The sequence below is a fragment of the Lepidochelys kempii genome, chromosome 12, assembly GCF_965140265.1.
Source record: "Lepidochelys kempii isolate rLepKem1 chromosome 12, rLepKem1.hap2, whole genome shotgun sequence".
Classification (NCBI taxonomy): domain Eukaryota; kingdom Metazoa; phylum Chordata; order Testudines; family Cheloniidae; genus Lepidochelys; species Lepidochelys kempii.
Genome location: NC_133267.1, coordinates 7,505,548 through 7,519,149, shown reverse-complemented (window position 1 = coordinate 7,519,149; position 13,602 = coordinate 7,505,548). Strand labels below are relative to the sequence as shown.

Below are 13,602 nucleotides of genomic sequence, written 5' to 3'. Positions count from 1 at the left end.
AGCCCTTAAACTAGAAGAGGCTTAAAAGATTTTCCCCACTCACCCTAAGTAGCTTGACAGTTTGTTTGGGGTGGTTGTTTTTTCTGTCTGATGTGCTTCCTGTGAGGAATTTCTAAGTAGGAAGAATTGAGATAATGTCTCTATTTAAGGGCTAGAAGCTTGCTTTACTATTTATTGTTCCCTTGATTGGATGTTTCTGGTATTCTTTCTGCCCAGAATCTTTTGTAGGCACTTATTTTTGAATGCATCTAGTTTTCTAACATTTTAGCAGATCTCCAGCTCTTGCAGCCCTATGTTAGCACCGAGATTACGTTTGAATTGAAAATTGTCAGTTTTGTTGATAACCATGCATTGTTAAGTTCACTAAATACTGTGGATACCTTTCCTATCCTTGATGTCACTTCCTTCTTGAGGCATCCATTAACTAATATGGAATTACCCACGTAGATGAGTTGCTCTTCTTGATATTTTTGACCAGGGTGGATTTGATTAAAATCAAATTGATTTAAATTACTAGTCAGGAAGACTCAATTTAATCATGGATTTCTACATAAAAGTGCATTCTTGTTGGTAGTTATAACCGTAATACATATTCTTCACAACTCAGATGTAGGTTTCATTTTTAGAAGGTACACACGATACATTTTTAAAGTGATTTATTTTGAAAACTTTTCAGATTAGTTTTACAGCTATATCAGAAAATGAATGATTGGTTATTTCATTTACCAAAGGTAATTGAAGCAGATAGTTCACCTCCCGATGACTTCATAAATATCTCCAATTCAACAGGTTAATCATTAATATTTGGAGGATTTTCTTGGCATGCTATATTAGGAGGAGAACATCATGAGACAGACATTAATATTGTTTTATTTAACTAAAAGGACAACGTTATGTATTCTGGATTGTTTTCTTCAACAGCAAACATAAATATTTTAACAAAACAAGCATCTGAATGTTTGAATTTAGTTAAACATTCAAGTTTTTTAAAATCAGGTTTGTTTTTGTTAATTGTTCTGAACTAAAATAGTTAAATGAAATATTAAAAAAAAACAAAAAACAACCAAACATTAAATCAACCATGTCAGCCAGGTCAACACAAGAAACTTAAAATATTGATTTCTGCAGCTAACTCCCTCCTCTTCACCTTCATTTTCCTGTTTGTTCATAATCTGGAAAAGAAAAACAAACTTTCCTGCTTTTTCAGGTCCCAAACAATTTCTCAGTTTGGAATGAATGAGTCCAAAGGAAGATAATATTCTTTCTACACCAGCAGAAGAAGCTACTGTTGTTAAAAGTGAGATTATCACTTCAACAGTCTCTGAATCCAAGTGCTTACGTGACCCACCAGTTCACTGGTGTGACTTTCTTTAAATAATCATCAGCAAACATATATTTCTTGAATGGTTCTCATTCCCAAACTGGGTCTCTCTTACGGCCTGCTGCCATTATAGGTTTTTCTTTCTAGTGAGAGAATGGTATGGTAGATCTCAAATCAATAAAGGCTACGCTCAGAAAGACCTCAAGACTTCTGGAATATGCTGCTCAAACAGTTTCACTTTTGTTTCAGTTGCCTGTCCCTCTCTTCTCACATTTATCTCCAGACTTCCTCTCCTTGTCCAGATCCATTCCACCCGCAACAATCTTTTTTATTCATTGAACTTTTCGAAACTTTGCACTTTTAGAGAGAGGTAAGGGATTTGCTCTGCGTACACAAATTTGCAGAGGGACAATAGGGTTGAGGTTTGTTGTTTTTTCACCTGTAGGTAGGTTGGTTGGTTAGGCAGGCAGACACATTTTTGCTGTTAACATGCATGTTATCTCAGTAGACATAAATCCATAGTCTGAGAACTGCAAAACTAAGCATCTCTGATGGTATCTTCTAGACTGACTACTGAGTCCCATTGGGTTGATAGAAAGATTAACCTAAATAATCTATACAGAAGCCCCTGGAACCCCATAATATTCAGTCCCTAATCCATGAACTATTGGAACTAATTTACAAAACTTTTCTTAAATGTTACATGAATATATTGTCTCATACTATAGAATTAGAATTTATAATCCCTATTCCATGATGAGATACATTATAGTTCAAAAAGTTATCTTAATTAAAACTATCTTTAGATAGGTTTTTTCCTCAAAAAGCATTTTAGCAAAAAAATCTGATTTAAATAAAAAAAATTGAATTTTTTTTATCATGGATTTTTATCCACCCTGTTTTTGACTTCTGTTATGTTACCACTTGACATCTGGCTTTAAGGGATATTTGTTTTAACATAATTAATTTTGAGCTATGCTTGGCCTTTTATTTTTGCCAAAATGTCTGTCTGTCTTTGTAACTTTTGGGGGTGCTGCTCACTACCACAATATCATCAAGGTCGTCTAGACATTAGCCATCTAGCCATGCTGTACCATTGTTTGTGTTGCTAATACACTTCTTTGTTATCCAGTCTACGGCAAACAGTAGATATACAATGCAGTCCTGTTTCACTCATGTCAGTGAACCACTGTCTGATTGTTCACCTTTATAGAGCACTTCACATCTCTACGTGGCCTTGATGACTTTAGCTGGGATTCTGTAGAACTGAAGAATGTTCCACAATGTATGTTTGTGCAGGCTATCAAATGCTTCTTGAAAATCCATTAAATTGATGAAGAAGGGAGCTTCCCCTTCTAGACATTCTTCTATGGTCCTTGGTGTGAATATCTGACCTGCACAGGATCTCTTGGGCTTGAATCCAGCCTATTCTTCTCTAAGCTTTGCATCCACTGCCTCTTTCATCCAATTTAGTATCACACTGCACAAGGCTTTCCCTACAACAGAGAGGAATGTAACTTCTCTCCAGTTGTTAGTAAGATTAACCCTTTTGGAATATTCTGACAATTATTCCATGCTCCTCTTGGTGAGGAGGGTGTCTCTTTTTCCCAAACTTCATTAAACAGCTCTCTGTTCCATTAGGATGGTGGTAGCAAGTATTTTAAGCATTTTTGCTGTAATTTGATCATCTCTCGCTGCTTTGTTATTTTTAATCTTTTTGATTGCGGCCTGTACTTCTGACATCTCAATTGGACTAATGTTTGTCAAGTTAAACAAGTTCATTTGTAATGTATTTGGGGCCATTTATCTCGTTAACACTTGAAAATTGACTGAATTTAGCTATTATTTGGGACCTGTGAGACTCACGTTGGAGGAGTACGGGCATCTCTGCCCTTATCAAATCCCACAGAGCAAGCAGAAACTAGTCTCTTCTTCCATATTGCTAATTGGTTCCTCCTCGTCAACGAAGAGAGGTGGCTTTCTGATGAAGGATATTGTTTTCAGTTACTGCTTGCCCCCAAATGGGTTTAGTGAGGAGTCTCAAAAGCTTTTTATAGTACAGCCTTTGGATTCTTTTTGGGGGAACACAACAGAGGGCGCTGTTTTTCCCACAGTCTTCTTGCTGGCAGCCACTTCCTTATTTGAAAATAACTAATATAACTTGTCATTGTCTCAAGTTTTGTCAGCTCTTGAGTTTGAAAGTAGCTTCGGTTAGACTAGAGGTGGCATTGTGGAGAAAACAAGTAAAATGTTGCTGTTTAGATACCTAGCTATGTTGTAAAGATAATATATCCGATATTAATCAACATATAAAATGTATAGTCCCTTTCATTCAGGGAGCTCGAAGCACTTTGCAGACACTAATCCTTACAACATCCCTAGGAGGTAGGCAAGCTTTATCCCTATTTTATAAGTATGGAAGTCGTGAGGCCCAGAGGTTCAGTGACTTGCCCAGTGTCTCCCAACCAGTTGCTGGCAGAGTCCCAAATAAACCCCATAACTCCTGACTTGGTCTGGTGGATAGTGCACAAGACTATATTCCCCCTCTGACCCGTGGAAAACGTTGTAACACCTGGGTAAACAATAGTACAAAAATTGTGTGGAACATTGCAAACACCACCTTGGTCGTGCTCTGTTACCCAGCAAATGCCCTGATTCGTAATACTGAGTCATTCTGTCTGCTGAACATAGATCAGAAATGAGGTGTGTGGTCAGAGCTGCCTGAGAGGAAGCTCACTTGGTACCTCTGCTCTTGCTAAGCCTGGTTCAGGTAATGCTATTAGACCGTCCTCTTTCGTTACATTCACTCCTAATTTTTTATTTATTTATTTTTTTAAAGGAGTAAAATCCATTTGACCTTGAAAGTACCCCTCCCAAAGGAGGGGAAAAAGTAAATATGCCTTCCTAACAAGAGCTGTGTAGTTCTGATGCATTTTTAGGTGGAAAGAGTAAGGAAGTGATACTGAATGAGGGGTGTGTGGGTGTAAGTGAGAGAGAGAAAATAGAATAGAATAAAATTAAACTTCTTAGAATGAATGGTTTGGTTATGTAAAAATAGACCTCCAGCCCTTTCCCACAAAACAGGAGTGACTGCAGATTAAAATGCTGTGCTTTGTTTCGCTAAAGGAAGGTTACGGTATTGGGGACGACGAGTACTCCTGTGCATATGATGGCTGCCGGCAGCTGATTTGGTATAATGCCAGAAGTAAACCACATTCCCATCCCTGCTGGAAAGAAGGTATTTTCTTCATCTTGTGGCAGTTATCCTAGCCTGCTATCACCAAAGAGCTTTTCTAGAATACTCACGGGAGGAATAGCCTGTAGTTGGAGTTTATTAGCAGTTTCAGAGAATCTGAAGATGAGATCTAGCCAACTTCTTGCCATTTCAGGATTGTTAATTACTGTACGCTTACTGGTGTTCTGTCTGGTTTCTTAAATGTGTCCTGTGAAACTGTCCACCACTTCTCATGGAGACCTTCCACAGCCTAACAGATCTCACTTTGGGGAACCTCTACCACCACCACCAGTTATTACAGGTGGTGCTGATAGCACCACCTTAGCTTAATGTTGTCTGATACTTCCTTTTAGAAGACCCTGTTTTCAGTTGCTTATAACTTGGCCAGACTTAAATCATTTGGGGAGAAATTTTCCATGCAAGGTGTTTTGCCTCGGGCTCATCTGTCTGTCTTCAGCAAAAATGGTTTGGCTGTTTCTTAGAACAAGATTTGGGAAATACATTGTTTTGCCCCTGTATGTTTATAAAAAAAAAAAAAAAAAGGAAATTCTGGCAATCTTTGCTTTGAGAAGCTATAGTGACCCCTTTTCTTTGGAGTAGGAACTTGAAATTTGGGAGGAGGGTGGCCTTTTTCTTTTCTTTTCTTCAGGGATGTGCCTGTAATCCTCATGAAAATCAGCCCAAATTTGCCCAAGTTATAAAATCTTTGAAATACCTGAGTTTGAACATGCGCTGCAGAGACTTCTTTAGATTTTTAGCAGCTAAATTCCCTGAAGATGGTCTGCATTGGGCATGCTCCAGCCTGGGGAGGGAATGGAAAGAGGCAATCCTAAAGCCTGCATTTGCTAACTTTTGAATATTTAGCTTAGCAATGTTAATGTTCCTTAAATGTAGCTGTCTGTGTGCAAATAAACCTAAATCTTCCTTTCCTTAATTTCATCCAATTTCCTCCTAATTATACCCTTTTTACTATGGTAAATAACTCTTCTCCCTCTTTAGTGCTTATTCAAATAATGGTAGGTTGTTCCCTATTAATCACTCCTTAGCCCAGCTATTCAATCAGCTTCTTTAACCTTTCCTCAACAATCAGCACCTCCAACTCCCAATCATATTTGTTGAATGCCATAAATACCTGAACCTTAATCCTAAAATATTTTTGTTTTTGTACATAAGGAGACACAATAGGATTTTTACTAGATTTGCAAGAAAAGCAAATGATCTTCTATTTAAATGGAAACCAGCTTCCTGCTGAGAAGCAAGTGTTTTCATCTGCAGTGTAAGTAATATTTTCATTTTGACAGACAAGTATTAAAATGCAATATGGATAATGGTTCATTGGTTAAAAGAAAAAATTCAAATTCTGGGTTTAGTTTGACAGTAAACTAATATTTACCGGTCATAGATGCTATTGCTCTTAAGCAGAGCTCCCTGTTGAAAGGTACTGATAACAGCTAAAAATCTGAAACCAGCTAAAAAGTGTGAATTTACAAATGGATTTAAGGGCCAGAGGAAATACATTCTTTAGCCTAAGTTTAATGCAGCTTTCTGTCGTGCAATGTTAGCAATTTACGGAACACTTTCTATATAATATTGTGGATTTTGGTTCTCTGGGAGATAAAATAACAAAACCTTGTTCTTGTTGCTTCAGATGTGTCAACTTTTTGCACACTCCTAATTTGCTCAGTGTTCTCCAAGTTTTGTGCCTTCCCAAATAAGAGAGATTGAGGGGGTGGCGGTGGCGGTGATGTGAATCCTTTGCACTTGAACCTGTTCCCCAAACAGCAACACACAGCCCCATTTTGGACAAAACAGTTATTCCTGCTGAGGTGGATGGAGAATAGTGTTGTCACGCACTCAGATGCATGCGTTTGCCTCCACATAGATGCAACTTATCCTGTTTGTAGCCAGTAGAGGCTCTGGCAGACAGTGGCAATGGACTTGGTTCACATATCTTAATTAAATTGAGAAATAATGAATCAAGTAAGAAAAATACATGCTGCTAAAATCAGGTTCCCTGGAGTTTCTCTCCCAAATAACAGTGGCTGGATTACAGTACTGGAAGTCTTGTTCCAGCGTGAGATAGCGTTTGGTCCAATAGGTATGTCCAGCATGCTCTGTCTGTACTATTGCTTTCTGATGTTCATGCTGTCCTTCAAATTGCAGATCTGGCTTTTTTGCTGCAGCTAGTTTCATGTCCTATCAACAATGTGAGTTCAATTTTGGAGCAAAACCTTTCAAGTATTCACCTTCAATCAAATTTAGCACCTTTAATGACTATGCCTTCCTGACAACAGAGGAGAAAATAATTTTACCAAGGTAATCTCTTTCTGCTGGTTATGCCACATTCATACAATATACAAATATGTAGGTTTGAACAGGATGTCAAATTTCTGGTGTAAATGGTCTAACGTAGTCTCCGAACATAAATAACTTTGTGATCAATTCAGGATGTGATTAGTCCTTACGTGAAAGGGACATGCTAGACTTCAGGCTCCACTTCAGCAAAGCATAAAAACATAAGAATGGCCATACTGGGTCAGACCAAAGGTCCATCCAGCCCAGTATCCTGTCTACCGACAGTGGCCAATGCCAGGTGCCCCAGAGGGAGTGAACCTAACAGGTAATGATCTAGTGATCTCTCTCCTGCCATCCATCTCCACCCTCTGGCCAACAGAGGCTAGGGACACCATTCCTTACCCACCCTGGCTAATAGCCATTAATGGACTTAACCTCCATGAATTTACCCAGTTCTCTTTTAAACCCTGTTATAGCCTTCACAACCCCCTCAGGCAAGGAGTTCCACAGGTTGACTGTGTGCTGAGTGAAGAAGAACTTCCTTTTATTTGTTTTAAACCTGCTGCCCATTAATTTCATTTGGTGGCCCCTAGTTCTTGTATTATGGGAACAAGTAAATAACTTTTCCTTATTCACTTTCTCCACCCCACTCATGATTTTATAGACCTCGATCATATCCCCCCTTAGTCTCCTCTCTTCCAAACTGAAAGGTCCCAGCCTCTTTAATCTCTCCTCATATGAGACCCGTTCCAAACCCCTGATCATTTTATTTGCCCTTTTCTGAACCTTTTCTAGTGCCAGCATATCTTAAGCACTTAAGCATGTGCTTAAATGCTCTGCTAGATTTTTGTCCTATCTTCCTTCTGTACTCATTAATTTACACTGGCTGTGCAGTTTTACCTCGCACAGTGTTTAAAATACACATAGTAAAAATCACTTCCTGCTATGTATAAACTGTGAAGTTAATTGAAGAAAAATGATCTTAATTAAAATTGGTGTCTTGGCACAAATGAGGTCACTTTTAAACATTGGCTGTGTAGAAGCACTTTGCAAGCAATTGTAAAGCCTGAAGTGATTGCTCTTCTCTTAATCTCAGTAAAAATACTTCCTTACTATGAAGGATGCTGCCAAGGAGAGATGTTGGAGTAGACTGGCAATTCCCTGATTTCTGAACAGCTTAAGACCTCTTTTGGCTTAGTTTATGCTCAGAACTTCTACTTGGATAAAATCAGCATAAATTTTGCATTTCTGCAAAAAGGAAAAAAAAATTCAATTCTAACTTTAGGTAATCAGTAAAAGTGTGATGCAGTGCACGAGAGCACAGCGCTGGGAACCAGTGGCCCTGCTTTGCCACTAACTCTCCATGTAATCTGGGGCAAAACCCAAATTTTTAAACTTCGGTGCCTAAAGATAGTTAGTGTGATGGGGCCACTCGCCTCTCATGAGCACTCCCTAGCTGGTGTGCCGGTACCTGCACTTTTTCCAGCTTTGCGCCTGCTACCAGCCTCGCCAGGTGGATCTTGGGAGACGCAGCCCTCCAGCCGAATCCCACAGTCTGCATGTGTACAACCAAACCCCTTCTGGGGTACACAATTCAACAGGGCCTATCACAGTGCCCTGAAGACCCTTCGCCTCCCGGCGAGTCCCAACTGATCCCCGCTCGCTAGCTGAGCTGCGCTCTCAGTTCAGTTCACTCCCCTTCTGGGGGGGTATCAAAAGTCCCACCCCTGAGAGTGGGTGAATAAAATCATCAAGGGACTGAACCTCCATTGGTACCATCTATCCCAGATCCACACAGAGCTCCACTGAATGCACGGGAGTGCAGAGTGCTAGTAGCCCCATTGCAGAAGCAGGGCTGACATTTTATCATTTCTTGGATATTGAAAGGAATTCTTTGCTTTCATCAGTGAAGGTTCTGATGCTTTTTCTCAGGCACCTTTCTAAACACTAACGGTCACCAACGTTAATATGGAGACGTTGCTGCACTGTTTACCCTACACTTTTTGACTGTTTACTTATTTCAACCTCCCCCCGTGTTCATTCAAAACTTATCAAGAAAATTACATACTAAATCACCTCTTATTTTTAATCATATGTAGAGGGACCCTCCAACTACTTAGCATTAGTTGCTCTTTAGAAGAATTGCACTGTCACTTTTTTCATCGATTTTTCTCAACTCAAATACCTTGGTATTGGGGTCACTTGAGAAGACAGCTCTAATTCCATTGTTAGAATCCAAACATATGGAGTAAAGTTTTGGTTAACTCGGTTCCTTGGACGTTTCCTTTATACTAACACACCATACATTCCCTTCTCCGTCCTGGCCTTTGCTCCTGTTCCTGTGTTGGTTGATAAGTTGGATTGTTGTCCCTCTTGTGTCTGTTCTTGTAAACAGTTTTACAGTATTGTATGGTTTCTGAGACTTTGCATATTGAGAATTTTTTTTAAAAACATTCCTATTATACAAGTGTATATATCAAACTAAATCATAAGAGGTTTGTTTGTTTGTTTAAAAGTGTTCCACTTTGGAAGTCCTAGGAACTGGAGATGGGGGAAAAAGATGTATTGAGTCATCTAGTCTAGCCACCTCTTCCAGCCATCCCCACGGCATAGCCAGAATAGGGTTGTTAGACTGTCCCAAATAATTGTACGTTTGTTTAGGAATATTTTTACTGTTTTTAATTGTCAATTAAAAACAAAAGAATTTGTGTATTGGCCTGGATCCATCACTCAGGAGTGTAGTTTAGTGATAAATGTTTTTCTCGTACATCTATTTCAGACATCGACGTCTGGCATTGTTGAAGCAAGTGAGTATCCGAGAGAACTGCTGCACGCTGTGCTGTGATGAGGTAGCAGACACAGAACTCAGACCCTGTGGACACAGGTAAATTAAACACACAGACCTTGTCTGTTTGCACCGCGTTGTGTGAAAATGCAGTCAAAGTAGGACTTCTGCTCATCTCTAGTGACTACCCAACCTGCACGAAAAGATCTGTCCCTTTAAAGATTTGAAAAGGAGTACAGGATAAACAAACACTAGTCATCTGACCATCTCCCTCAACAAAACAGATGTAATATCCAAGGTGCTGGGTGTGTGCAGTTGCTAAGCGTAGACCTGCTTGTGTGTCTCTTCACAGTGCCTGCTCTACCAAATTTAACTCCTTGATCTGGAAAGTGTCTTGAGATAAGTATAGTATAAAAGCTCTACATAAAATGCAATACAGTTTAGAGAAAATCAAGAATGGGACTGGATTTTTAATGCAATCTGGATCCTTTTACCAAGTTACCAGTTCAAATACAGTTAAGTACTGATAATGTCATTGCCATGATGGTTTTTGAATTGCCTTTATGAAATGAGTTTGCAGCTAAGTGTCCAGCTCTTAGTGACCTGTGGGCACCACTATAATATGCCTGTTGGAATTGACATTCTTGTTGGCAGTTAGCAGAAAGACAAAGGATTGAGTGGGTGTGCAGAATATACCCCCCATGGCCTCTAGTGATTGGCATTCTAGGTCAAGAGTCAGGCAAATCAGTGTGGGGAGACTTGCACTGCCATTGTCCAAACCATAGCTGGTCTGTGGGTTAATGAAAGGGTGACTGCACTAGAAATTGCTCAGCAGCATTAAGGACCTAAATCCTGCAAGATTCTGATTGCCTCCTGCAAGGAAGGGCTTGAGACTCATGAGCTTCCATTGACTCTAGTGAGAGCTGAGGACACAGAACCGAACCTTCACATTGAGGAAAATCAATCTTGCTGACCCTTTTTCCACAGTCGTTGAATGAAATTTTTGTATGGAGTGAATTTATTAGCATCTGGATTCTACTCCTTTTTTGTTTTGTTTTTCGTTTTTTTAATCAGCATAAATTCAGATTTGTAACTGAATCTTCTCTTCTTTAGTGACCTGTGCATGGAGTGTGCCTTGCAACTGGAGACCTGCCCATTGTGTCGACAGGAAATACAGACTAGAGTCAGACAGATCTCCCACATTTCATGACACGTGGAGAATATCATGGACTTATTTCTAATCAATTCCAGCCAATACTGCAAGGGACAAGCATCTCTTATCAAACTGTACGCACATCAAAACCATAGCCGTGACCAGATTTCATGCTACGCCATAGTCTGTTTATCTTAGAAATGAAATCTTTAATAAACTAACCCAACTTGCCAGTGCTGGGGAACTGGCTTCAACAATAGCTAATAGTTCGACATTTTATGGCTGTTGGTTATCTCCAAGCAAGACCACAGGAGAGTGTCTCTCTGTCTCTCTGTCTCTCTGTCTCTCTGTCTCTCTGTCTCTCTGTCTCTCTGTCTCTCTGTCTCTCTGTCTCTCTGTCTCTCTGTCTCTCTGTCTCTCTGTCTCTCTGTCTCTCTGTCTCTCTGTCTCTCTGTCTCTCTGTCTCTCTGTCACTTATCACAAGTGCTGAAAAAGAATTTGCACTGGAAATATACACATGAAGTACATAAAATCTCCTAAAACAGGGACATTCTGTCTCATGCTCTAAAGTCCTTATTTTTGGCAGAAGTCGTCATGAATAAAGTATGCCAATATTTCTTTAATGTAGCCTCCTGCTGGTCAGAGACTGTTTTCCAACAGTGGATATTAAACTGCTCAAAGACTTGAAATCTGTACACAAACAGACTGGTTTGAAAAGAAGGTGCAGAGACTGTAGAAAAATCCAAATTTTTGATAACTCAGTGATTCCAAAGAACATTCTGATTTTTTTTTTAAACTGCGGAAAGTTGGTGGTATTTTCACATTCGTAGTGTTTCTAATTACTTCAATTTCAGTACCCATGTTTAGTGAAAAGAATAATTTTCAGGAGGAATTATTACAGTAATTGTAATGCTGGACAGGAGATGGTTTGAAATTTTGGGTATTTTTTTTAGGTACCATCAATCATCTTTTTTTAATCAGTATTGTTTTTTGAAAGTTATGTACATTTTGAAAATACTGAGCTGTGTTCTCAAAAGGTCTAGAAAGAATTCTGAGCAAATGTATTAATATTGTTTTAAACGAATACATGTTATTTGAATAGCACATTCAGTCCTGTTCTGTTTAACTCTTTAACCAAAAATGCACATCACCTACACTTAGAGCCTCACACACGGTCCCCTGCACCAGGTGCAGGATTTGGGTCACATTTTCTTTTTGGTTGCGATCGTCAAGTGGTGATTCCTTTTTACTCCCTGTTATCATAAATTTGTGAAACTTAGTTGATAAGGATGCACTTCAGCAGGCAACTGTGGATGGATGGGTTGTTTCGAGATCAAGTATAAATTTAGTAAAACAGAGCCAGATCCTCAGTTGGTGCAAACTGGTGTAATGCCATGGAAGTCAATGGTACTTTACCAGCTCGTGCCAGTTTGAGAACCTGACCCAGAATCTCCAAGTTTTTCCACTTTTCTTTGAAAGTACAATAGCCTTGCTAATCCACACACAATAACTTAGACCAAAAAAATCCCCACTTCTTGCAAAGATTTAATAGCAGAGATTGCTGTAGTGAGCTCTTGTGCTGCAAGATTTATTTTATTTAAATAAAAATTAGATATAATTTACTAGTACAGTAAATTTTTATAAATACTAAGTATAGTTGGGGCCTGACTGTATGGGCTGAGCACCTTCAACTCCTGTTTGTCAACGGGAACAGAGAGCCATGAGCCCCTCACAGATTCAGACCCTTGAACTTATTCTTTCACTTGTTGGCGTGAGTAATTCAAAAGGTGGTGAAAGTAGTCACCCCTGTGCAGATGTCCAGCAAATGGCCTATTCACCACTTGAGGGCTTGGACTTAAGTGCTACGTAGCTCTTTGTGCTCGTCCTGTGCCCAAGGGTGACTTTCACCCCCAAAATGCAGATATTCAACGAGTCTCTCAATCACTTGCACAAATTCAGAAATGTGTTTGTAAACCCTTCTTCCTCCTGAATTTTCCAAATAGTTACTACTTACACTAATCTGTATTCAGTCTAGTAACTTAGTCATTTATTAAAGTTAGTGATGTGACTTCTCTTCCACCTCAAAGCTAGTTCCTTCAGAGCCCTGTATCCTGATTTATAGGTTGGAACAGTCACATGTATTCTGAGGATTTACATTCTTCCCCATGGATTTTCTTGTATCTTCCAAAATTTGTTTTTATTATGATAGTACTGAGGTCCCAGCCAGAGCTGAGTCTCCTTGTGCTGAGTGCTCTACAAACATAGAAGTAGACCCAATCGTTGCCCCCCAAAGAGCCTAGAATTTAAGACATAATTTTGAAACTAAGCTTCTAATGCTTCTGATTGCAAAAATAGTTTTTACAGCAAAAACAGAGGTTCTATAAGTCCAAGACACTGTGGATGCTACAAGGAACGTGTGTGAGCCAGAACCATATAGATCTGCCTTTATGGAAAGGTGCTGATAGTTTCCATGGTTTTTTCCCTGTTCAGGGTAGATTAGGGGTAGAATTTTCAAAAACACCTAAGTGACTTAGGCTCCTAACTCCCATTGACTTTCAAGGAGACTTAGGCTCCCAAGTGCCTAAGTTGCTTTTGAAAATAGATGTGTTTGGAAACTTTTACCCGTGACATTTTATCTTTTTATCAGCAGTATTTTATTGGCTTCCTCCTCTTTCTGCACAGCACACGAGCTTAAGAGTAGGAACCACTGTTTACCTTAAGGTAGCCTGTGCAATTTTCTTCCATATTAAACTTCATGATGTGTATGTAAAGAGAGGCTGAATATATAGGTTTTTTTTTTTTTTTAAGTTTTG

General features: G+C 39.3%; 1 protein-coding gene across 5 annotated transcripts in view; it reads left to right on the top strand.

Moving 5' to 3' along the window:
• The window catches only part of RSPRY1 (ring finger and SPRY domain containing 1), a 54,440-nt gene extending 43,392 nt beyond the window's left edge, over window positions 1-11,048 (top strand). For all 5 annotated transcript variants that reach the window (XM_073307449.1, XM_073307448.1, XM_073307446.1 and 2 more), the window contains 5 exons: window positions 4,448-4,559; window positions 5,730-5,832; window positions 6,720-6,872; window positions 9,631-9,735; window positions 10,750-11,048. In XM_073307449.1, coding sequence (XP_073163550.1) covers window positions 4,448-4,559; window positions 5,730-5,832; window positions 6,720-6,872; window positions 9,631-9,735; window positions 10,750-10,846 — 570 coding nt within the window. In that variant the 3' untranslated portion in view covers window positions 10,847-11,048. The remainder of the gene's footprint in view (window positions 1-4,447; window positions 4,560-5,729; window positions 5,833-6,719; window positions 6,873-9,630; window positions 9,736-10,749) is intronic.
• The last annotated feature ends 2,554 nt before the right edge of the window (window positions 11,049-13,602 follow it).